Source organism: Neolamprologus multifasciatus, chromosome 16 (assembly GCF_963576455.1).
Source record: "Neolamprologus multifasciatus chromosome 16, fNeoMul1.2, whole genome shotgun sequence".
In the NCBI taxonomy this organism is placed as follows: Eukaryota; Metazoa; Chordata; class Actinopteri; order Cichliformes; family Cichlidae; genus Neolamprologus; species Neolamprologus multifasciatus.
The window spans coordinates 13574427-13601218 of record NC_140454.1 but is presented as its reverse complement, the minus strand read 5'-3'; the positions used below and the strand labels follow the sequence as shown (position 1 = coordinate 13601218).

Below are 26792 nucleotides of genomic sequence, written 5' to 3'. Positions count from 1 at the left end.
TGTCAGAAGGTTTCAGATTAAAGAGGAGTATCGTGGCCAGATAGGCAGACAAAGGACAGATCACTTTTTTTTAAAAATCGCTGGTAACCGTACAGCTTCTCTCAGCAGAAGACACAGTTTGAGGTCATCTTTCCAAAGAGCATATGTTGTTTATCAGTTCGCTCTTCCTAGTTTTTCCTGTTCTTCCAGTTTGCATTGCATTTGACATCTGAAAGCACACCATTTGGTCAAATCCCTGGGCCGCTTGCCTTGGAGCATTTTTCCACTGAAACGTGTTTTCACTTATTTCTGAGCTGTAGAAGGTTCATGCTCTCTGCCTTTCTTCCCTCACCAGCATTTTTTTCACTCTTGTCTGCCTTGTCATACACTATAAACAAACACCAAAGTTTGTCATTTATGAAGAGAAACAGAAACAGTCTAACACTTAACAAGTTCGCTGCTTTTGGCCACCTTAAAGGAATAGTTTGATTTTGTCACATACATTGTTCCTGGAGTACGTTTAGAGGAAGATGAATACCTCTTCAATATCTGCACATCCAAACGTACAAAAACTGAATATAAGCAGAAACCTTATTGCCTGGCTCTGTCTGGAGCACCGCTAAAGGCAAATCCACACATAAAGTTTTTCAAGTGGTGAAAACCCTCTTTTTATGTTTTTGTTCTTTGATGCACATAGTGAAGCATATTTTTGTACAGACAGCTATAAAGATGTAACAAATCTTCAATATTTATATAATTATAATAATAATTATAATTATAATAATAATAATAATAATATATATGAGACCTATGACACGAAGCTCTTGGCGCACAGTTACGGTGCTGATGTTAACAACAGAGGAGGTTTGGAGTTTTTGTTACACCAATTTCAGTAGATTGTAGTGGGAAGAAATATTATGAAGTGATTTGTTGTACCGTGGCATCATATTCTTAATTCAGAGAACTCATTACAAAGACCCATTCTTTCACAAATGCTTGTGAAGGCAGACTGCGTGGCTATTTTTCAGCTATTTCACCTGTCGGACTGAGACAAATGAATTCAAAGATTAATACTGTTCTCTTTACACATAGTTGTAGTTGTAGCCTTTTAGCTTTTTTTCAGGAATGACTGATCAGAATTCCACTGCCAGCTTTCTGGTTTCACTTTGACAAGTAAATTTCCCAAATAAAATTTAAAAAACTACATAAAAACACTGCTGATTTGCTCGTCTTGAGTTTATATGTTAAAGCCAGCCTGACAGACTGTCAGAAACTAAGAAGCGTACATCTGAAAATGCTGAACTATCCTTTTAATGTAGGATAATATCCAAATATACATAATTGATTTATTGATGTTGCTTTTAAATTGTAAAAGCGAATCATTGCAGACCTACATGTCAAAGAGCATTTAATATTAAAATAGCACCATTTACTAAAAAAGTTGCTTTCTCAGTATCTCTCTGAGAATCCCTACTGTAAAGAGAAAAATCTTCCCTACCAGACATCAGTTTAGCTATATACATACAATACATACATATTCACATGTATTTATGTTCTTCCCTTTTAAGAATGGACAGGTAGGCATGATGAAAAGAGCCCATACTAAATAAAAATACTACTTGGTGCAGTTCATCTGTCAAAATTTCAAGTAACAGGATGCAGTCTACTTTTCCTTGCAGGGAAATGTCCGATGAATAAGCAGCAGACGCATCCTGTGATGTCACAACAAGTTCACCCAGTCAAGAGAAGGCACTGAGGGCGGAGGAAGAAGCATCAGCACCTCTGCCCTCGCACAGGCAGAGACAGACGCAGACTTTTTGTGGAGAGACGTATGCTGTGAGACAGTCCAGTTTAAACAGTGCAATCCAGGCTCTGAGAATTGTGGCAAAGAAAAGATGACAGTCTTGACGGGGAGCTTGACGTTAAGAAACACAGGTGCGTTTCTGTGAAGGGTGAGAGGAGTGTCAGCATGAAAGTTACAAACAAAACAAAATATACAGTATGGTACACACTCAACACTATATAGTTATTATATTTTGCCTTTGAATGTATTATCTCTAATGATTGAGCACATGCTCTTGATTCAGCAAAATGAATTTACCATTAAGTTTTAGGAAATGTCTTATTTCTCTGTGATTCATGTGCAATATGCTGTGAGTGCACTAGTAAGCCAGGCTTTAATAGTTTGGAATTGTTGGAAATATGTAAATTTGCTTTTTGGGGACAGATGAAAAGACTGATATCGATCTTATTTCACCATATAAAATATGAAGCTGAATCCAGGAGCCACTTAACTGCTCCTAGACTAGTAAAAGTGCTGTACTCAATCACTCATAAAAACAAAGAAAACAGTCTGATGTTTTACATTTTGTTTTAGTCTGCACTAAATTAAAAAGAATATAAAAAGCATACATTAAAAAATGCTGAACAAGTTCTTGAAAATCATTTAAATCCTGAGTCATTTTAATTTCTTCCACATCTGTAGAGAGCCAGTGACCCATGGGTCATTGAAAATGGAAAAGCAAAATGGAAAAGTATGACGTCATTTATGATTATCTACTTTATCTACTGCACGCTCAGTTTCTTCCTATCTACGGTGCGGTTTACACCAACCTAGGCAATCTGCTCTAGTAATCCATCAATTCGTGTGGAGTATTAAACCCCCCTTGTCATTTACTTGCCCTTTATCTTTTTTACCTTTTGTTTTCCTGCTCTTATGTACAATATAGATAATAATCAACTTCCTGAATTATTGTATTGATGCATTCTCAATCATCCAGGGAAATAAATCTCCAAAAGTTGATTCTGTTCATCTGGACGTAGCGTTTTCTGGGAGAAACGTTTCGTCACTCATCCAAGTGACTTCTTCACTCTCAGCTGACTGCAGGTTTCCCCAATCTTATAAACAGTACATTTGCATAATGACTGAAACCAGCCCACTGAAGGAACAATGGGCTGTGAGGTCAGTTCCTTAATCATAATTATGCAAATTCTCATGACCATTGATCAACAACCACTGACCAAAACCCACTGATCAAAGACCACTGATCAATGGCCATGAGTACCATTCACAGAGAGTTGGGGAATGGCTGCAATCACAGCATTGTAAGATGGTGAAAGATGTACCCTTAGGCCCCCTCCTTGATTCAGGAGGCAGAAGAACAGCACATCAAAAAGGCCCTGAGTAAATGTGGTTATCCCAGCTGGACTTTTGTCAAAGCTGGAAAGGCACCTAAAGAAAGCTCCAGCCAATCCAGGAGAGAAGGACAACCGCTGCCCAAGCGAAAACCTGTAGTGATCCCATATGTGTCAGGAGTATCGGAACAGTTGAGACTCATTTTTTCGAAACACCGGGTCTCTGTGGCTTTTAAACCCGAAAACACGCTGCGCCAAAAATTGGTCCACCCCAAGGATCGGGTCCCCCGACCCAAACAGTAACATAGTGTACGCTGTTAAGTGCCAGGAGGATTGCCAGGATTTATACATCGGGGAAACCAAACAACCTCTGGCGAAGCGGATGGCACAACACAGAAGAGCCACCTCATCAGGCCAGGATTCTGCAGTCTATTTACACTTACAGGCCAGTGGACACTCTTTCAATGATGAGGATGTACACATCCTGGACAGGGAAGAACGCTGGTTTGAGCACGGAGTCAAGGAGGCCATTTACATGAAAAGGGAAAGACCATCTCTGAATCGAGGAGGGGGCCTAAGGGTACATCTTTCGCCATCTTACAATGCTGTGATTGCAGCCATTCCCCAACTCTCTGTGAATGGTACTCATGGCCATTGATCAGTGGTCTTTGATCAGTGGGTTTTGGTCAGTGGTTGTTGATCAATGGTCATGAGAATTTGCATAATTATGATTAAAGAACTGACCTCACAGCCCATTGTTCCTTCAGTGGGCTGGTTTCAGTCATTATGCAAATGTACTGTTTATAAGATTGGGGAAACCTGCAGTCAGCTGAGACTGAAGAAGTCACTTGGATGAGTGACAAAACGTTTCTCCCAGAAAACGCTACGTCCAGATGAACAGAATCAACTTTTGGAGATTCCTGAATTATCTTTATCTAAATTTTCTTTACTGAAAAAGATAAATGACAATAAGTTAAGAATTAACTTCTGGTGCTGTTCTTAAATGTATGAAAAGAAATGTATGAGAACATTTCTTTTCTTACTTGATCACCATTCTTAAGAACTATATCTAGGAGTATTGTTAAAAAATAACAAGCGTTCAGATTAAGGCAAAATACCTCACTGTTCACAGGATGGCTTCATATCTGTGTAGAGGAGCTCTCTCTCTGGGTATCCAGGACACTGTAGTACATGCAGAGGCATAGAAAAAGCATATATTAACCTTTATTTGTTTAAGAAGTGAAACTCTTATTTTTGGGAAAGTCTTGGGCTTGGATGGGCAGGATTACATGGGAGAGAGCATACACACTCCACACAGAAGTGCCCAGCTTGGGTTCAAATCCAGGACCCCTTTGCTCTGAGAAAACAGTGCTAATCACTGAGCCACCATGCTGTAACGTTAGATAATATCATTAGATACTTCTGAGGTTGATAAGTTACTTTATTACATTAAACATGGAACTACAATTTCACTCAGCTTGGTTTGGAGGTGATCTATTACCAGATACGGCTTAAAAACAATCAGTACCACAGGGAAACTGCTATCGCCAGGCAAGCTGGCAGTGGAATACATGTCTGCATCTTGTAATGGTTTCAACCTCACTGTATCAGTTCCAGGTCTGGCTGGTGACGATTTAGGAATGATAAATGTGTCCTGTCGGCCTCCTGTATCTCAAACTCGCTTCCCCTTCTCCTCCCAGCCTGGTTTGTTTGGCCCGTTTCTTTATCTGATCATAGTCCAAAAAGAGGATAACAAGTGAGCCGCTTACGATTGGTGCTGCCGTACGAAGTCTGCAAACTGCCGGTCCTTAGCGTAGAGCTCAATGATGCGTATCCTGTCTTGGATTTCCTACAGAAAAACAGGATATATGTCCAGAAGGAACATTACATCACAGGCAGATAAACAGTAAACTCAACAGGCTGCAGCTTAGTGAAAACATGACATCACAAAAAAAGCCACAAAGAATATTAAATCAACAAAAGGTAGATGGTGATAAAAACCTGATATTAATTAATTTAATCATAGACAGATAAAACGTGTAATTAATATGTATTGCCCTTGGTGTGTAACTTCCCCAAATTTCCCAGCTGCACTGCACTCTTTTTTTGTTTTTTGGCCCAAACAGCAACAGCAATTTTCTCACAAAATTTGAGCCAAACAGTCTTCAGAGTGTTGTATAAGCTTAAGCCTGGTGTTTTATGTGTACAGAGTAGACAGGGCAACTTGGGAATGACTTCTGCTTACTAATCCAAGAGTTAAAAGAAATAATGAGGTAAAGAAAAGACACCCTCTTTTCTAATTCAACCACTGGATTGTAGTTCTCTCACGAACCTCCCTAGTCAGTTCGCTGTTTTCATAGATGTGTCGTATCTCCTCGCTGCTGAAGTCAGTGGAGGCCTCAGCGCTGGCACTGCTGTACACGGGAGCTTCAGGGTAGCGGCGGTAGTAGTGACTGTAGCCTGTGGTCGCTTCACTCTCATACATGGGGTTGTACTTGGTCGCCCTCTCTAAAGATGGGAGACTCTCTGCTCGCCTGCAAAATGACACAAACAGTGAAGTCAGTCGCATGGTAGAGAAAGGGTGGGAAACAGAGTCACACATCCAGGAAGAAGAAGTCAGGAAAAGAGCTCCGTGGCCATGAAAAATGTTATTGTACGTTTCATCAATAACTTGTGCCCATTAGAAAGTAGTACATGGGAATAAGAAGTTGTAGCACTTATTGATGAGTGGCTATGAGAAATGCAGTCTGTTGTTGACTCACTATAGCAGCCAAGCTCCATAGGGCTATTATAACACGTACGGCATGGATGAATTTGACAAATGTTGTTTAGCAGAAGCTTTAAATAATGACAAAAACAGATGTGGACCAGATATGAAAATATTCCATGCAATATGCTGCAGTTTTACAAAGGAGAAATGAACCTTGTCTACTCCTCGCTCACTGAACTAGCACACTCTCTAATGAGGGTGTTCTGATTGCTCTGTATAGGATCCAGTGTGTGCCAAATTCAAGCGACTGCCTTCACATGTGATAGGGTAAAATGAATTCAATAATAAATCCTCTCAAAATCAAAATATAATGGAATTAAAACTAATTTAGCCATGCTTCATGCGTAATAATAGCATTATAGAGTTCACCCAGTGTGGCCAGTAAACAACAGACTAGTTATCTTGAGGCCACGCATTATTAACACACACACATTTTTATTCATCAGCTACACAATGATTTACGTCCTCCGTAACACTGTGGGTCTCAGTAAATAAGATGTTATTGTGGAATAGCCTTTATTAGGCTTAGATAAGCCAGCCTGCTTGTGCCAGAAAGTCAGATTCCAGACTAGTAGAAAGCCTAATGTGTTATGTGTTTAAGGCTTTTTAGCAATAGATCAGCACCATATCTGATCAGTTAACTGGCTGAGGTCAGCGCAGTCATTCTCCACAGACAGGTCCGGGATCCATGCCAGACAGATCTTTGTGTGTGTGTGTGTGTGTGTGTGTGTGTGTGTGTGTGTGTGTGTGTGTGTGCGTGTGTGTCTTTAAAAGACAGAGGAATTCAAGAAAGGAGCAAAGCAGGACACTCCAAACATCCAGGCAGCAGGAGACGATGGCTGTACCGCTGTAAGTTAAGAAGGATAAAGAGATGGTACAGTGGAAACTTTGACTGTGGAGACTGGCCTGGGATTTCTCAACTTAGTCTGTCCCCTCAAGAAAATAACCACACTGATTGCATGGAAGAGGGTTGGTCATCAAACAGACTAAATTTAAGTATTTGTCTTCACTATCAAACAATAAAGTATGGTTTCTTTCCATTTAAGACTGACTGACAAAAGGATTTTGTGTTAATTTTCCTATTTTAATCAAATTTAATATCCATTTAAAGACTGAACCATGAAATAATTGTCAGAAAATTCCACATTTTTTTGAATAAATAAATAATGATTTGCATATATGATTTTTAATCACACAAAACTCAGGTATCAAATACAATAGACCAGGTGTTATCATTTTTCACTATAGCATGCACCATACACATTAAATACAGCTCCAAATCTTAACTGAAACTCTATTTAAACTGTTTAATGTGGCTTCAGTGGATGAATCTGTAAATGAAAAACGGAAGTTCTGTAAAATATGCATTATATTGATACTCAGGTGTGGAGTGCACTGAAAAGCTGGTTTCTCAGTCGTGAACATGCCCTTGAGCCTTCTGAATGGTTTGCCCACTGTAGAAATCTAAATCCAACAGCTTTACAGAGAGGCAGCGAGATTAAAAGAACAGTCATAATTACTAAAGTCAAACAACATTACAAATATCCTGTAAACTCTTAACTGCAACAGAAATCCCAAATTCTTTCATTATTAAACCATCCCCATGTGCTCTGTGGTGTTGAAATGACTCTTTGGGTACTAACAGCATTTAACGTGCACTCCTTACCGTATGGGGTCCTCTGACTCATCCTTGTCATACTGATCCCGTAATGTCCTGGCCAGGAAGAAGATGACTCCAGAGGCCACCAATAGGAAGCCAGCTACAGAGGCAATCGCTATGCCAACAACCAGCGGCTCGGACACGTACTCCTCACAATGTTCTCCTCTGTACCACCAGTTCTCCCCGACGCGACACCTGGGGATGACGTTGGAAATTTTTCAAAACCGCGATAAAAAATTTTTCCAGTGCTCAAAGAACGAAAAAGACGAGAAGCATTGGAAACAGCAGAAGATGAAAATACTGCATCCCACATCATGATTCATACATACACATCATGCATCATGTTGTAACGTCTCTTTCATTCACTGAATAACAAAAATCTTTAAAAAGTCATCACTGACGACAACAAGTCATTTAATCATTAATACTTTTGGAATAAAGAATCAACAATTCACACCACTCGCTTGGAGCACCACAATACTTTTGTTGAACGGTGTGAGGTAAACAACGATCCAACAGCATCTGGAGCTGCCTGTGTGTTTTACGACGTGGTAGTGGGTGTGACACAAATGTTAAGCACTCATCTTGGAACAAAGGCCCGTCCTTGTTTGTTCATAATCACTCAAGTTAAGCACAACACATACAAAATCGTGAACATAGCCACCGGACATATTTCTTTCACTGATGTTGGATTGTTCTTGGCACGTCATCTTGTGCACAACTTACACACCACATACAAATTTGCATGTTTGGATATAGATGCATATGCACAGATCTTTGGACAGGTTTGGACCATATCACATTAAACTGAAGTATTGTATCCTGGAGCAGAGAAAGTTAATCACCATGTTAATCTTAGCAATACTGTTTTCAAGTATGTACAGGGCAACAACAAAAAAATAATGTCTTCTGGTGTAGATAACTGAATATTAACTGCCAAAGTTTTGAGCCTTTGCAGATTTGCTAAAATCTAATACATTTTATTTTTAGGCACCTTTAAAAACCCTCAAGGATAAATTACATTAGTACAGCAAATTAAAAACATATACACAACACTAATCAAAGTAACAATTGACTAAGACCATGTTACGATGAATGGTATGCATTTCTGAACAGATGGGTTTTGACACATGATTTAAAAATAGAAAGAGAATTTATGGTGCCAAGATATGGTGGAAGTGCACACCAAAGTCATGGGGCAGGGCAACGAAAGGCTCTGAGTCACAAAGTCGTCAGATGAGCAGATGGAATAGACAAAAGAGAAGCTGAAGCAGAGTATGGGAGAGGGTAAGGTCAGAAAATAAATCTGGGCTGGTCTAATTATATTTTGTACCCAACAAAGATATAAAACATAATCTTCATTTTATTTACTTATTTATAATTTGTAAGGCCAGCTAGATTTATGGGGAGACCCAGCTATAACTTGAAAATCTGCTTATGTGATGGCGTACTAGCCTCACAAATCTGCAAACTCAGACACACTATCCAGCACACACTCTCAGATCACTTCCCCTAATCCCCGCCTGTCACCCACCTGCAGATGGCTCCCTGGCCAGGGATGACGTCGCATTTGCCGTCATTGAGACAAAAGTCAGTCTGCAGCTCACAGATGCTCTGGCAGGGCAAGCCATCCACGCTGAAATACCCAGCATTGCAGACGCACTCTGCCTCCCCAGACCACTTGTTCACTTTACACTCAGCGTACTCGTTACACGCCTGGAACTTACAGGGATCGGCCTGGTCACCTGTGAAATAAAATAACCTTCTCAAATTTGCATGGTCAAGAGAACTCAGACTACAAATGAACTACAAATTGAAATAGCTAACAACAAACGGTCACGTACTAGTTGGCTTATTCAATCCAGCTGAACCCTGTAGTTAGTTACTATACCGGGATATGTCATTCTACTCACACTAACTGGTTGGTCAGAGTGAACAGTAGATAATGATATGTGTCAATATGGCTGCAGTCCAGGGAAGCCTGATTATCTCATTCCAGCTTATCTGTTTGTGACGCTCAGCTCTGCCACAAGTCACAATAATTCAATTCAGTTCAATTCAATTCAATTTTATTTACAGAGAGCTAATTTTAAACAGGAAGAAACCTTCAGCAGAAGCAAACTCAGCAAGGGGAAAAAGGGGTTGGCAAGGTTTTGTAGGCTTTTGCGCACTGTACTATACTTTGCCTTAGAATACCTTAGAATAATTTGCAAAGCTATATTCTAAGGTGACAATGAAGTAAGTGTTTAAAATTTATGGAAATAAGCCAATTGCCTTCTTTTCGTGAGTTTGTTATACAATGCTAGCATGAAAGCATTTAAAAAGGCTAATTTAGAGCCCCAAATACATGCAAGGAAGTAGCTAAAGATAGCTGGTGACAGGTGAGACTTTCTCATAGAGCAGTGGTTCTTGGCAACAAAAACAGAAATAGTGATTTCTTTAAGAGACCTTTGACAGGGATCTCAAGAAGAAGTGCTGTCCTTATGACAGCACTGGTTGTCAGTGAGAACATACCTGATTCAACATCCAGTGAATACTTGTCAATGGCCAGGTTCATGGTCTGGTAGGCTGTGTTACAAAAGTCCTCCAAGATCAAGTAGACAGTTGTTGTGACGCCACGAGCCACAGGCTTCCCGAATTTCATCCGGCTGTTGACTACAATGCTCCCATTTCGGAAGTTCAAGATCTCCAGGTTTTCAAAGTGACTGAGGTTGGATTGTAGGTAGGGCACAAGCTAGGGAACAGTTGAAAAATGTGCAGTTTGATGTTACAAGCAAAAGGACTTTACACAGGATTGTGAATATTGAAAATAACAAATACTGCAAGACGCAGGCATTTACCAGCTCAAGGAAGCGTTGCTCCAGAGCTTTGTACTCTGGGGAACTCTTGTTAAAGAGATCCTCTGAGAAGATCATGTTGGTCACCCTCAGACTAAAGAAAACCATTAGTGCTCGTCCAGGGTTTACAGGCATGGCAATACTAGCCTGGTCTGTGCCGTGGCCCACACCTATTGGGAATCCGGTGCTGCCCTCCTCTGTGTGGTTAATCAAACCATAACCATACTGAACCACATTATAACCATGGTCTCCAGTGGTGGTATCATCCAAGCCATCATCAATAGTCTGGATCTAGGCGATACGAAAGTAAAATGATTTGATTATCAGATGCAGACAGCATACATTTTTTGTTCAAGACAAATCTTGTTTGATTCGATTGCTTTACCTCCACCAGTAAAGGCATGTCTGTGTCAGGCTCATCATCAAAATCAGGGTTTACATAAGAGATATGGGTAAAGGGTGACTCCCTCTCTGGAGACAGAGCAGTTGGTTGGGCAGGGCCCAGAGAATCTGTCACTGGTGGTTCAGGAACATCTTTGTTAACCAATAAGATTTCATCATCTGTAAGATCTTCTCTAGAGATCTCTGGAGTTTCTGGAGGCTCTTCTACTACAACTGGAGCTTCAGACAGAGCCTCTTCATTTCTTTCCTGATCCTGATTTTTTACTGATTCTTCCAAGCCATTCTCTTCAAATACAGGTTCCTCGGGGCTGGCCGACAGCACATTAATGGCTGCATTCTCAGGTTTTGGGGTGTTAGCCTCCTCATTAGCAGGTGGAATATCTGCAGGGTTAGACTCTTCTGATTTCCCCTCAATGAAGTTATCGCCAACAGGAAGAAGACTCATCTTCGTTGGCTCTGGCTGTGATGCTTCACTAGTTATATCTACAGCATCTGGAATTGGTATTTGGGCAGGTAGACCCTTTTCTTCCTTGGTTTCAGTTATGACAGTAAAGATTTCAAGTTCCTCTATAATCTCAACAACATCATCCGGATTCTCCTCTTCCATAGGTACAGCTGTAGGTCCAAATGTCTCTTCCTCAGCTCCAGATGTAACATCTGCATTTATGGTGATTTCTTCTGTTTTCACCTCTTCCTCTGAAGCAGTTTCCCCAAGGAACATTTCCTCCTCTTCTGGAGTGATTGTAGATGGTTCAATTAGCCCCTCCAAAACATCTGGGACTGAACCAGAGGCTTCAATTTCTACTGGAGGTTCAGGCAGTGTGACGCTTCCTGGCAGTTCAGCTGGAAGGTCTTCAGGTGGAGGAGGTTCTACAGAGGGAATCTGCACAGTAACATCCAGCAACAAACTCTCCTTTTCAATCCCTGAAAAAACAAAGATAAGAAGAAACTCACTCTCTATTACAGAAGATATCTGACTTAAAGAACTAATGAAAAAGGTAGTCTTGTATAGCTGGAATGCTATGTGGAAAAATAAAGCATCATATGTGAAGTTGCCCAAATAACACTTACCGGCAGCTTCAGGTATACGGAAGGTCGGAACAAGAGCAGGAGATGCAACTTCACTCTCCTCTAGAACAATAACATCATTTTCTGTTGTTGCCACTGTGTTGGTTTCTGAAGATTCACTTTTGATGTCCTCTTCCAGGGTCAGGACCTCTGGCGGCTTATCAACAGCACTGATCTGCATCACAAACAGGAGCTCTGATTGGTCAGTCACCAGAGGCACAGATTTTTAAACTTATCCCCAAACACCCTTTTTACTTTGGTGACAGTGGGAAGGAAAAACTCCCTTTCAACAGGAAGACATCTAGATATATCATGAAAGTTAATTACAGTAAATGCCTGACTTATTGCAAAGCCAGACACATCAGGAGGATTATGTGTGAGCCACGGCAGAGAATGGAGTGATTGCTTAATGCCAACTTTAAGGACACTGCTGGTATGTTAGCCAAGCTTTGTTGTGAAATACTGCTTAATCATCTTTTATTAGAACCACATCTAGTGTTGAGGTAAACACTGTGTGTGTGTAATTAAAGACTGAACAAAGTTAGTTGAGAGTTAGTTGATGGTGCTGCGGTGTTTAACACTGTTGCCTCACATCAAAAAAGTCCTGGGTTTGAATCTATTCTGGGGCTTTTCTATGTGGGTTTTCTCTGTGTCTGTGTGGGTTCTCTCCAGGTACTCTGGCTTGGGTTACATGGTGATTATAAACCAACCTTAGGTGTGAACGTGAAAGTAAGTGGTTGTCTGTCATTCTGTGTTAGCCTTGCAACAGATTGACGGCCTGTGCTGTGACAGGTAAGACAAGCTCAAGCCCTCTTGCAACTCTGAATTGAGTAACAGGAAGAAAGCGGATAGTTGGAGCTTTCAATATGTATTCTAATGAATGTGTCTTTGCGTTGCATATACTTGTTAGCCAAGAGGAAATGTTGGTGCCTGGTTAAATCAAGTTACTTTGGTGAAGTGTGTGATGATTGAAGACTGCACAGCTGAAACTCGAGTTACCTTACAATAATGATCGTACAGTATATATATACATATATATACAGTGTTGGGGAGTAACGGAATACATGTACCGCCGTTACGTATTTAAAATACAAAATATGAGTAACTGTATTCTGTTACAGTTACCGTTTAAAAAGGTGGTATTTAGAATACAGTTACTTTGTTGAAATAAATGGATTACACGGCAGTACTTCCCTGTTTCATGTTGTCGCGGGTCAGGACTGTTTGGGTTTTGTTTGACAGCTACGCTCTGTTGTTCCAGGTGGCAGCGTTACGGTTGCCATGGTTACGGGGTGACGCTCTCTGTCTGCGTGTTTCCTGGGTGAGAGAGGCCTTTTTGTTGTTGTTGTGCTAAGCTAATAGGCAGAATGCTACAGGCATAGCTCTAAAGAATATAGCATCATAGGCAGTGTAGTCCGTGCTGCAGGGAGAATGGACTGCCATACCCGTTATGTGTCTGTGAGCGAGGGAGGGAGAAAAAGGAAAAGTACGAGCTGTCATCCAGCAAAAACGGGAGCTGGAAGCATGTAAATATAATAATAACCACTGCAGCCAAGAAGAGTGCCTGACGAGCCCAGTTGTAAGTAAGCTATTAAGACTCGACTGTACACCGTGTTCATGTTTTCCCCTGAAACAATAAGTTCCGTTGGAGCAGCCTTTCAACGCCTCTCTCTGTCTCTCACAAGCAAAGTTGACCCAGACAACAAAGTAAAGCTATTTTTCGGCTACGAGCCCGACACGAACCCACCATATTAGCCAGAGGTCCCTTTACTACGGTTCGGAGCCGCGGACCTTCAGTAACAGTAATAAATCACAGCAATAGTACATTCATGTAGTTGTAAACAGCATGATAATATATTAAGTAATCCAAAGTATTCAGAATACGTTACTCTCATTGAGTAACATAACTGAATACGTTACAGAATACATTTTGGGGCATGTATTCTGTATTCTGTAATGGAATACATTTTAAAAGTAACCTTCCCAACACTGTATATATATATATATATATATATATATATATATATATATATATATATGTGTGTGTGTGTGTGTGTGTGTGTGTGTGTGTATGTCTGTACATGTCATCTATGTCTGTATGTCTGTACATCTATGTGTCCTATCACCTCTTTATAGGTTGCCATATCTCAATGAAAATTTGCACAGACATAGTCACACATACAGCTATCATTTATATAATTTTTTTTAAAGAATTACATACAGTTTTTGTGAGTTTTTGAGTGTGTGTGTGTGTGTGTGTGTGTGTGTGTGTGTGTGTGTGTGTGTGTGTGTGTGTACTCTTTCTATTAGCTGCTGCTAAACCACCCAAGTCTTTCTGAATAACTGCAGAGTTTTTATTTCAAGATCTGTATCAATCTATATTTCAGGGAATTATATGTTCTTGTTCCTCAGCTTTCACATTAAGTCTTAGTTTTGCTCATGGACCTTGTGTTTTTGTAGTGCATTAAGCTAATTCCCTAATTCCTTTTTATAGTTAAAAAATTTCTACTGTAATACTTTTGCTATTGTATACATTTAGTTTGATGGCTTATCATAACATTCATATTTCTCATAACAACCAAATGAAATCTTTATTTAAATCGTTCCAACTTCAAATCGGGGTAGAAACTCTCCAACCTCATACCATGTGTCAAATTATCAGGCTATGCTGAAAACATGACCGAAGCAAACCGAACTGTGATTATCATTAAAAGCACACTCAAACACAAGAGAGCACGAACAGAGACATACTTTAGATGGTATTGCTTGTCTAGATAAATTCTCATGTGCAGTGTCTGTTGACTCATGGCGCTGTGGTGCACTGCAGTCTCTGCCCATGAATAGCAGTGGATTATTACAGCAAGAACCAAACTAATCCTCAAAGCTTCACTTCATCCTTGCTAGTGAGCTCATCCCCTACCTGCGCCGGTGTAGTCTGGATAACATCTCAAGGCAGTTACGGGTCTTCACAACAGCAGTTATACCAAGGTGTCTTTTAACAAAAGCGATGTACAAATTCCAAGCAGCTAGATCGCCTGGAGAGAGATTGTTTTCATGATAGCTGCAGAGGTAACTTGTTACTCACCATGGCTCCGTCTTCAGTGTTGATAGAGTGAGGAATCTCAGACACTGTGGAACCACAGAAGAAACAAACATTAACAAAAACTGACATAAAACACACAAACGTGCCAAATAGCCTAAATATTTCTGCCTGCCGGCGTATTCAAAATTCTGTTAACTGTTAGTGTTTCAGCACAGACTGCCTGCTTTTTGACGGCATCACCTCCAGGGGTAAATATCTACAAATCAGTGCTAAAATCTGGAATAAATATCAGCCACTGTGGTCCAAGGCTATTATTGCATCACCACCAAGGCAAAAAAACAAAGCCAAAGCTGTGTCTTTAAGTCCCCAAGCCACATGTGTCAGCCATATGAGAATGTTTAGCCATTATTTTAGATGTCACAGCCTATTACTAATATGGAAATGAGAGGGCATCCATCTTTAAAAGTGCTTGCCTTCGCAGTAAACTAATGACCTGCAGTCTTTAAAAACACAAGGCTGAAGAAATCTCACAGGAGATTCCTTTAACTATATATTAACGTATAATTAAATGACCAAAGTAAAAGGTAGGTAGGATATTGACTGCCTGAGTTTTTAGGTGGCATATTAAAAAAATAATAATTGTATAAAGGTGTGTGTGATTGGGTGAATGGGACGTGGTCACAGGTGAGGCAACGTCTGTTTGGCTAAAGACAAAGATTTCTCCATTGCAGTGTCGCCAACATTTAGACATGTTGACTACTCAGTAGTAGTTACTCCAGTATTACCATCTGCAACTTTGTTTTCACTTTGTGAGTCTGTTTGCATCTCTATGTTGAGATCATTTGGGGAAAATGAACAGCTCAAAACACTTACTGCAGCAGAAACTACCACAAAGCTGGCTGCACAGCTGGATCAACTCCTTTGCAAGATGGACTGTAGTTATATATGTACTCATAGATTGGAAAGAGACATTAAAGACAGACACAAGGGATTCAAATAGCCTATTATTGAAATACGGTATGTATTGTTTTGTTTTGTTTTGTTTTTAATCAGACCTGACCTGTGATTCTGTATATGCAGTTTTTATATCCCACTGTAATCTCACAGGACTGGCTTATAGTTCCAGTTGGACCAACCAAAGTTTGTGACCCAGTTTTGCACTGTTGTCACATCTTGGCAAAGTCTACAGACAACATAAAGAATTGCAAAAGTACTCAAACAGTCTTTGAGATAGTTCTTGCCACAGAAGGTGTCTCCAGGAGCATATCTTGCTTGGATAACACATTCACAGACTCACAAGGTTAAAATAATCCCCGCTTCAGTCTCTCAAAACTCAGACATCTGCATAAATATGTAGAATCTGTAGGCAAGGGATAGGATTTGGGGGGATACGTAAAGTAGTGTGAATGCTATTGATCAATATCTATGATAGACTTTAGAGGAAAGCAGGTAAACAGTCCACGTGGAGAACAAAACAGCAATGACATTAATACAAACCCACTGATTAACAATGACTGTATGTGTGTATTCCTGTATTCTGCTCTCTCTTATTGTATTTTCAGCACCATGGTGCACTGTGGGCAATGTTATTATCACATATCGACACTTCAAAAAAACATAGGGAATAAAATAAACCATATCTTTGCTTTGAATATGCCTGCTTCCAGTCTGACCATCTTTAAAGGAGAGCAATGCTAAGTAGGTAAAGTCATTTTTTAAGAGTTCACTGTGAGATCCAAAATATGTATGCCCAAAAAAAGAAAGGATTACAGTAAAGCCCAAAAATCTAAAGCTCAGATTTCAAACATCCTTTCTGTTGAGTTCTCCTTTGCTGACCATTTAATGACGAGGATTTAACTGACACACTGAATAAATACACAGTTCCTATAACTGATGACTGTTATTTGTCCATTAAAAATGGCCCAGTGGTGGGACTGAAACTTGTCTCTGTCCATTTGACAGAAAGAGAGTCAAATAAAAAACAGATGAGACTATTAAAAGCCTGGAATGTTTTCTCAAGTGGCGAACGGTGTGTTTTAATATCAGTGCAATGTCAACAGTGTCTCTATTTGACATGACACATGTAGGTTTGCCCTGTGATGCATGCACCACCTTTTCCAGTGCATTCCCAGTGACTCCACTGCCATGCTGGCAAAATAAATCTCTGCAGTATAGTTGAAATATGAGCGTATCAGTTTAAGGAGTATCTTTAGGAAGACTGGCACTAATGCACATCATCTTACCACTCTCCAGCTTTTGGTCATCTAGGGCTTCAATGAAAATTTTGTTGTCCTCACTGATGGTGAGGACCATGGTGGGGTGCTCCTTGATCTCTCGATAGGAGTTCTCCACTTGGTTCGACTGTAGGGTCAGGTAGTTCAGTTGTTCAGCGGTCACTCCTGCTCCATTCACCACCACTGTGACGGCATAGTCCACCACCAAACCACCAAACCTGCTGACACAAGTATGCTGTTGTTATATTATATCCAGTTCATATAGTGATCCATGTTAGGCCTAGGGACAATTGTTAATATAATTTTCCTATATTTTCGTTAACTGCACTCTCATATTGTACTTATGTTATGCTAATTATGATTTAATTCTTCACTATAAATATATTACGTTATTGATAATCCCCACCTCTAATCTCTCTCCTTTAAAGCTCCCATTACCGCTCCACTACAGCAGCAAGTTTAAATATTTAATTTAAAATAAGCAGAGAGGGTTTCTCATGCGTTTTCATGACCAGTATATTATTATCCCATTCAATAGTTTACATTTATCCTTTGCACACAACTACACTAAAGGTATTAGAGGGAAAGAGGAAGAAAATTGTTCAGGCATTAGCTTGATTTAATGATAAACCTTTTTTTAAAAATTGTAGAACACTAACATATGACTGATGAATCGTGTGATTTATTCTTGCTTGGAACGCAGGAGTGTGACTGTATAGTGCTAAAGGAGCCGAGTCAGCAGAATGATCAATATCATCATAATAAACATGGAAACCTCACAAGAGATTCCAGAGCCTGGAAAAAGCCATCTATCAGGCTTCATTTGACTACTGGGAGCCCTCCATGTCCATGCTGACCTAGTTTGTTGGGTTACTGGCAGACAGCTGAGCACGTGCTGACCTAAAGTCAGCCCCATTTAGAAGGAGATCCAGTTTACAAAAGGGCAGGCAGCGCTCTGCTCCTGCTGTGCCTTGTTAGAAGTTGCATGCAAGGTTGATTACAGCAATAAATTCATTTCTTACTCACCTATTTAATGTATACCCATAATTTCATGAATAAATAATATTCAGAGTACAGTTACCAAAAAAACTAATGATTGCTTATAACTATTATTATTATAACTATGTTTATTCAGGTATTGAATGAGAAAACATACAAGGTATATAAACTTTGATTTCATTGCACCTCAACAACAAACTTTGTACCCTACAACATTTATCAGGCCTTTTGTATTAACAATTTTCTACACAGATTCACACATTGAATAATAAATGAATACTTCAAACAGACGACATGTGTTGTTTTCTCTTGTTTTCCAGAGGTTGTGAGAGACACATTACTCTCAAATCTTACTGTTAAATATGAAGCCCTGACCAGTTAGCGTAGCTTAGCTGTAAACAGCAGGGAAGATTGTTTTTATACAACCCCTTTGCAAAAAATGTTTTGGCACTGCGTACAATGTAAATTAAAAACAGAATGCAATGATTTGCGGATTTCATAAACACAAATTCACCGCTGTGTAAACAATCTTTAAAATGCCTGTGAACTGAGATCATGTCCACGTATGGCTTCTTTTGTGGATGGCAGAGCTTTAACCTGCATTTGTGGATGGTGCTGAGGAAATGTTCTGGAAACGTTCCCGAGCTCTTGCATTAATTTCCATGAAAGAAATGGGCTATTTTTATGCAGTGGCATTTAAGGGCCTGAAGATCAGGAGCTTCCAATACTGATTTTTGGCCTTGTCCCTTGTGCACTGCCAGTCTTTGTATCTTTTGGTGATATTATTCCATCAAATTCAAAATTATTTAATATTTGTCATGAAATAACCTCACTTTAAGTATTTGATATGTCTCCTGTGTTCTGCCATGACTTAAATATGGATCTATGAAATTTAGAAATGTTAGCGATTTGTGTTCCAACCCTTTACACAGCATCATGAATGTTGTGGAATTGGGTTTATATGTCCAACGATAAAATACCAGCACACCTGAAGCTCAATAATCAGTGCATAATAGTCAATGTGTTTAATCTGCACAAAAAAAAAATGTGCATTTTATGAAAAGTTATATCAAAGCTTCTAGGCGCTGCTGGATTTAACAATTCCTGGAAGTTCCTCGTTCCAGTCAACGATCCAGGACAGCATATTGCAAACTAAATTCTTAAACTGTCATTTATCCCCTTCTGCTTTTGTTCAGCTCAAACAAACCAGTTCAGTTTATCTTTCCAAATAGCCATTTCCCTCTGTTTCCAATTTTTGTTAAGCTAAACTAACATGGTGCTGGCTGAAGCTTTTGTACCAGTCCCACATAAGCATGAGACCTCTCATCTAAATCCCCATGAGGGAACGTACAAGCAGATTGTTTGACCCTGCATTCTGTTTGTTGTCCATTCACTTGACTTGCCTTTTGTAATTCCCTTATTTTTCTCCATTTCACCACACAAACAGGTTATTTTTCCCGATAATTCCACTCATTTCCATCCTTCCAGGTAAAGCTCAGATTATCGTCTCTATACAGGAGCACCTGCTCACTTGGTTCAACCCACCCTGATCCCACTTAACAGGTGAGTGACTGCGCTAAGTCCATTAACACAGGCAACTAGTGACACAGCTTAACACGTGCCCATGCTCACAGGTAAACATAGCGTGAGATGAAGCTGGGGCAACACACATACACAGCTCTAGCTAAGGTTGATAGGGATCTGTGGCCTTAAACACAACACAGGATGGGGAGAGCTATTCAAGGTCGAAGTACCAGAGCGACTACTGATGACTCACCCCTCTGCGTCATCTTGCGGTCTGTGTGAAACAAGCGAGATCTGTTAAACTTCTGCCGAGAGCTCAAATCACGATACAAGTATTACAAAAAGAGGCCATTTGCTCTAACAGCCATAATCATTGGAGAGAAGCTGACCTGAAGTCAGTTACAGACACACTTTTAAATCCAGGAAGCCCCTCCAGAGCGTCTTCTATCTGCAAAGACAAAGTTGACCAGGCATCAGAGTGGAAACCGCAGTTAATTTGTTTCTTATTTCGAGTGGTTTACAATAAACTTGCTTGCCAAAATAAATCTCGTTTATTGTTCCAAAAGGACTCGTTTTGTTCAAAGTACTTGAAAGGTCGTCCCCGGATTATTTTCCTTAAAAGACAAACTGCTCATAGAAAACAGCTTGTAGTGGTTTTCAAGGCCTTGCTTCACCACACTAACATGAAAAAAGAAATAGATATAGTCGTGTCGTCCTGCAGACTCACTGACCCAGTTTATTAAATCTTCCAGAGATGAAGAAGTATGCGTACAGGTCTCCAGGGTCTTTTGTCTGCTGACTTCTCCTCCACTTCCTCTTTCTTTACACTCATTTACCATCAGTCCCTATCTTACCCTCCACTCCACTTTTCTTCTTAATCTCTTCAAGGCACGCAAACTTGCTTGTATGCATGATGTTTCTTGCTATAGACTACGGTATGTCAAGGTGTGTGCAGATGTTAGCTGTCCATCCGCGCAGAGAATAAAAGCAGCTCAGAAATCAAAAGAAAAAAAATACTGAAAGCATTTATCAAATGCAAAACACATACACGTGTGCGCACAAAAAAATGCACCAAATTGTCTGTTTAATGTTTTCATTTGCAAGGTTTTGTGCATCCACTGCCAGGAAAAAGGCCTGTAGGCATGTTTACTGAGTTACTCAAGTACCTGTAAACCCACTGGATACCTGTGCAGCGGCGTGCATGTGCGGAAGTTTATGTATTCCCAAGACATGAGTCATGAAGCTGGATTTTCAGCACATTATTATTTCACCCTAACCAACTGTGTATCATAAAGTCAGTGTGTTTTGAGCCCTTGCCTAACAGTTTGAGTTTAACTACTGCTGTCATTAAAGTGCGAGTTATTAAAACTAACAATGCATCAATCACAGACCATAAACCAGTAGATATAGAGAGTCCAGGCCAGCGCCAAGGCTCAGATGGGAGATATAAAGGGAAACAGACACGAGGAGCCAGAGCTAGAGGCAAACCTTTTCAGCGAGCTGTCTGCTGAGTGTTTGGTACTGGAGGCTGGCCGGATCAGCAAGGCTCTCGTTGTACATTTCTCCTGACAAGAGGATGCTTAGCTCCACAACCTGCTCCAGGGGAGCAGGAGTAGGCGGTTGTACGGTAATATCATTGTAAAGCTGAGTAGTGAGAAAGAGATAAAGACACACTTTAGTTAAGGGCAAATGATCAATCCCAGTCTGCAAGCAATCTGTGTTTACACTCACAGGACTCTCCTCTACTCCTGGTGAAATGGCAGGGGAATCCTCCTCCTTGTTTTCAGCTGTGTCTTCTAGGTGGTTAAGTTCATATGCAAAAGAAAAAGGGATTGTCGGTTTATTTGAGGTGGATGTCAGCTTAAACGTTTGGCAAGTGCCACGATTAGTGATAGTTATATGGATTAGACTGTCCTTACCCTGACTTCTTGCTAAATCTAAGGGTCAGCTGACCTAAAGCCAAGTTCACATACCGAGCACTTAAAGATGCACACTCCAAAATACAAAACTGCGCACTAGACAAGGGCCAGACACAAAAACAGCAAATCTATATCAGGGTGGTTAAATAAAAGGGGGATTTTCGCTACAGATGCCAGTATAATCAGGTAAAACACTGACCTAGCTCAGGAGGTTCAACGGATTCTGGTATGTCTGGTATTGGAGTGCTGTGAAACACAGGAGGATCATGTTAGCGACGCCGATCCAACGTTACACAATTATGATATAATAAAAAGGCAAAAAGCACAGCTATTAATGGCTTATGCACACTGCATGTAGGGTCGGAATAAGAAGTTAATGGAAGCAAATCCAGTTTCCGAGTGTCTGAAAATTATTAAAGGTTAGATTTTTGTACATTAATTTAGTTTGTTAAAAAAGATTAAAAAAAAGAAAGTATAGCCAGAGAGGCAAAGACTGAGATCCAAGCTAGTCAGAAGCAGTCAAGCTATTTGTATTTGTTTATTTAAATTAGATAAACTGCTGCACCACTGGCTAACAGGACTCAACCATATCGATATATAATCACTACACTAAAAAAAATAAATAAAAAAATTATTTCTTAACTTCCTTTCAACTAATTCAATTACTTGTATATTTTGTATGCAATTTTGTTACAGAAGTACAGAGTAAAAAGTTAAATTTATGGAATCTTGTCAAATGAAATGTACTGGATTTGCATAAATTTAGAGCATCTGAATAAATAAACCTTTGATTTTATGTATTTCACATGAATTTGACTTTTTTTTAAGTGTGCTGTTCAAATGAGCTGTAAAAGATAATAATTATATTATTCTGGGGGGGAAAAAACATGTGTTTCATGTGTTTACCAAATACCTTCAAACATTTGGTGAAATCGATGCTGTTTATACAACTGTGAATGTTACTGCAGACACATTGTTTGGCATTTCTGGGCACGATGGGAAACATGTGATATCCAAATCATGTGAATGTTGCTAAAATTTGATTGAGGACTAGGGGAGATGCATGTATTACGAGGTCCTAACTTTCAAAACCAAATTTTGTACCAACTCAAACTCACTAACCAAGAAAAGGTAAACATGTTCCACATTCAGTAATTTCAGGTTGATTTCTCGAAGACTTCAGCAGATAGTTTAACGATTTTGTTTGTTTGTTTTAGGACGGCTGGTTTAGTGGTTTCTGTTTAAAGCGTCAAAAAAATTGTTTTTATGAACATGGTGAAACAAAATGTTTTTTTTAATAAAAATCTCATATTCTTTAAACATCAGACAGCAAAGATGTAGCTGGAGTAAGAAAAAATAAAATGATGGAAGACAGCTGACTTCAGGCCAAGCCATTTTACAGAACACTGCAAAGACAAACTGGAGTTTTAGAGTCTGAGTCAAATTTCATGTTTCCACATGACATGAATAATAAAAAAGGATGAGAATTATAACAGGTACGCTTGTATTTCAACAGCTTCTTTGCTTGGACCCTGTTAATATTATCATTTAAAGAGGGAACTCAAACAGACAGTGAGCATAAAGACACATACCTAAGTCTATGACACATAAATGGAAAAAAAAGAAGCCAAAACAAATAAATGTGAAATATCATGTTTGATAAATGATGAGTGGGAATATGAACAGGTAAGGTTGAAGAGCTTTGACAACCTTACCTGCACATATGTTGCCAGGACCTGGTGGGCTCACTACAGATAGTGGTAAAAATGACACATTTACAAAACACAGACTTAATAATGAGATCATGAACGCATCATTAAAAGGTCACTTTGGGGAAAACAAAGCAGAGAGTTTCTTTTACCTCTTCAAACTGGGCAGCGACATTCTCTGGAAGTGGAAAACAGTTTCATGAGCCAGCTCCAGAGAAAATCATGTTTTGTACTAATCGCATATCATTTTATTGTTATTTAGTTACCTTTTTAGCCAGAGTCAGATGCTCCTCTGACGTACTAAAGTAGCTGCCAATATCCCGTGCAGAGACTATGCCCTCCTGACATCGACTCATCCAGCTTTGGTACTCTTCTTGCTCTGGGAGGCGGTCCCAGAAGATCTTAAATGCCTCCCATATGGTCTCCTGGCACACTGGTTAGACCAGAGAAAGACAGCACCCTCTTAAAAAATAAATCTGGAGAGCTTTCTTTCATAGTAATGTTTTCCAAGTTATTTTTATTGGGGTGAAACTTGAACCCTAACTTAAATGTATGCTTGTTTGACAAGGAAACCACGACACACGTTCATTAGCTGAGAAATAAGATCATATTTTATGGGTTTGACTCATTTACAATCTTGATATCATTAGTTAGAGTTTCTGGGGGCCCAAGCTAAATCATAAATCTATCCATTTCCATGTTGATGTCGTGATATGACTCTCGTGGGTCAGCCTACTGGGCGCTGATCCAAAATCAGTGCACAGACATATGCTCCAATCTTCTTCTCTAATTAACAGTGTCCACAAGGCTGCAGTGGTCACTTCCAAATCCATATCTAACATGCATAACAAACCTGCCCATGCACACATATAAGAAAGAGCTAAATGTCTGTTTTTACTGTAACTTTTGGCTTTTTAGAAAAAATCTTTTTTGTTGTTGTTTGTGTAATATTTGTATTTTTTGTCAGCGTGAATTGCTAATTTCATGAACTATTCCAAGCAAAGTACTTTAAAGCAGCATTACCTACTAATATGCAACTTGGCTGTCAAATTGCATTGTGGGTTATTGGTAGATAATATAAAAATATATAATGCAGTGCTAAATTGTACAAAAATCCTTTAAAAGCACACCAGAACTCGTCTGCAGGGCTGGTAAGACGCAGTGTAGGTAACAACGGCTTCTTTTAATGGAGACCTGATGTTGTGTAGATGCTACCAGTGTGTGTGGTGTAATGTTATTTCAGTAAATGAGCCCAATAAGTGGAGCAATCTGTTTTGATACAAATCTAATGAAGTCTAATTGAGTCTGATGGATCTTATTGCGTAAACGCAGCAAAGGTTAACTCTCTCGTCCACCGGAGAATTAAATCTTTTCACACTGTAGACACACAAAGAGGAAGATACAGAGGGGGCAATCTCTCAAAATCAGTTTGTTTGTTCTTTTTGGTGCCATCTTCACACCTTGGTGTGACAGTGACAATGAAAACTCCATTTACAATATTCATTTTTAACACCGGTTCACACTGGGTCTTACCTCTGAGATGAAAGTAGCTCAGATGGTTTGCAATGACTTGCTCAGTGGTCTCTTGCGCGCACAGTTTGACTCCACTTGGAAAAAGGATGTTCCTTTTCCGTCGAGAGATAACCGCGTGGCTCTCACGCGATGGCTTCACCTCAGATATGTGAGTGATGTGTGGAAACACCGCAGGCTCCTGAGTATAAGGCAGATCAAGGTATCCCATAGAGGAACCTTCCATCATTGCATCTGGGGTGCACAACAACAACAAAGTTTAAAATATAGAGTTTGTGTGTGCATTTAGGTAAGTAGTGAACGCTTGATTTTTAAGTCAACTAATGCCACGTACCTGTCTTTAGGTCCAGAAATATGACCATTAAACCAAACACAGCAGGGTAGAAAACACATTTCCACGAGAGGATGCTCATGTTAAATCCGTGATTGTGCTTAAATCCGTGGCCTTGGGAAAGGATCAAGGAGATACGTGTTTCGTCTCAAATCACGCAACAGCAGTGGGACAAACTGATTACGAGTTTGCATATTTCAGAGTTCTCCAAAGAAGACCCCAAAGAATAAGGGAAGCCCAATCACAAACCATTTGCTGACACAGTCACACTGTGGGCTCGCGCTTTCCTCTGTGCCCGGGGAGAGGTGTTTTCCATGGTGCTGAGAGGACAGCTCCTGGCTCAGGTAGATAGGCAGATGGCACTTGAGAGACAGGAGGATTTTTTAATGCTCTCTAATCCTGTTTACAGTAAGTCTTTTCGGAGAGCTCACCAAGAAGTTACTGGAGCAACACTGGCAGGGGAGGGTACTTAGTGTGGAGGAAACGTGGTCAGAGAGGAGGTAACAATGGCTACATAAAGGCCAAAGAGCAGCCACATGTACTGTATGTATGTAGAGGAATGTAAGGCAGGTTAAGGATTGAGTTGGCCATTAAGGTCATTTTGGAAAAAAATCAAAGAGTCCATTTAACTGGCAGTCACCCAGTTAAATGTGCACTCAGACTCAGCTCAGGAGATGACCATTAGCCACTTGCTATTTCGATGGGGTTTAAACTGTTTTCAAACTGGAAATCTGCTTCTTCTTACCTTTGAGTAGACCAACTTTTTGTAGCATTTACAAAGAGTGTTTGAACACAGATTTGGAGGTTGAAATTAAAATAATATGATGCTTAAGCAAAAATAAGTAAATATATTGTTAATTATTGTGATATTTAAAACGTGGGTTATGTAATCTCTCATATAATCTTAGATTTGCCTAAAAATGTGAAATTTTAGCTTCATATATCAAAATGCTTTGGGGTTTGTTTGTTTTTATCTGAGGCATCATCAAAACAAACAAGCAAACAAAAAATTAATAATAAACAATAATCTTTAAAAATTCACATTGCTAAGGACATTTAGTGATACTTTCTGGGACGCAGGTAAATCTCAGAGTAATCTGGGGGGAAAAACATGAAATTCTTAGTCACAAACTAAAATCATACTGGATTGAGAACATATGACAAGCTGTACAGCAGATAGTTTAACTCAAACAGAACAGGATGTTGGAGTTTCCAGATGGGAGTCCTATTAAAGCTGAGAAAATACTTTCATTAAATATTTGGATATTTTCCATTTTTGAGATTTTACCTACCTGTTATTTCAACACCTGCTGCCCACGATGGGTGTGATAATTCAGGTTAAGTTTAAAATATGCTAAGAACAAAGAATTTCATATCACAGTTCCTAGGTGACGTCTTTCTTAACACTTTCAGAAAACCTCTCTGAAGATTTTCAGAGTTTTCAGTTTGAAAACTCTTACGTTGCCTTGTTGGGTGACAACAATATCCCATCACCCTTTAATGGCTGTGGGGTAACAAGAATCCACTACTGACAATAACATAGCGTGTGTACCAACCCACCAGTCAAAATAAAATGCTTCACAATGCATCAGTTTGTAAATCATTCTTCACAAGGACCAGACTGGGCTTATTAACTTAAGCAATTTAGTTTC

The 26792-nt window shown here is 39.7% G+C and overlaps 1 protein-coding gene across 2 annotated transcripts; it reads right to left on the bottom strand.

Annotated features, from left to right (window-relative positions):
- Positions 1-798: 798 nt before the first annotated feature.
- Positions 799-26078, bottom strand: impg2a (interphotoreceptor matrix proteoglycan 2a). 2 transcript variants are annotated; one of them, XM_085134919.1, is made up of 23 exons: positions 25390-26078; positions 25144-25254; positions 24813-25043; positions 23546-23712; positions 23432-23457; positions 23286-23318; positions 21774-21816; positions 21383-21451; positions 21140-21295; positions 20041-20099; positions 19905-19925; positions 17138-17349; positions 14937-14980; positions 11855-12026; positions 10767-11707; positions 10385-10672; positions 10059-10278; positions 9079-9289; positions 7551-7739; positions 5447-5648; positions 4884-4963; positions 4233-4296; positions 799-1922 (listed from the first exon to the last, which is right to left on the bottom strand). In XM_085134919.1, the coding sequence occupies exons 1-22, from the start codon at positions 25454-25456 to the stop codon at positions 4254-4256; spliced, it is 3585 nt and encodes a 1194-aa protein (XP_084991045.1). In that variant the 5' UTR covers positions 25457-26078; the 3' UTR covers positions 799-1922; positions 4233-4253. The 2 variants fall into 2 exon arrangements, with proteins under 2 accessions (XP_084991045.1, XP_084991046.1); XM_085134920.1 differs by having other exon boundaries at positions 17138-17346.
- Positions 26079-26792: the final 714 nt, after the last annotated feature.

Excerpts from the sequence above, each read along its gene's own strand:
- impg2a (XM_085134919.1), bottom strand. The coding sequence starts at position 25,456 with ATGGAAAACACCTCTCCCCGGGCACAGAGGAAAGCGCGAGCCCACAGT. Across the intron at positions 23,458-23,545 it reads ATCTGACTCTGGCTAAAAAG|AGAATGTCGCTGCCCAGTTT; the intron begins GTAACTAAATAA and ends TTCCACTTCCAG. Across the intron at positions 4,297-4,883 it reads TTCGTACGGCAGCACCAATC|TGTCCTGGATACCCAGAGAG; the intron begins GTAAGCGGCTCA and ends CATGTACTACAG.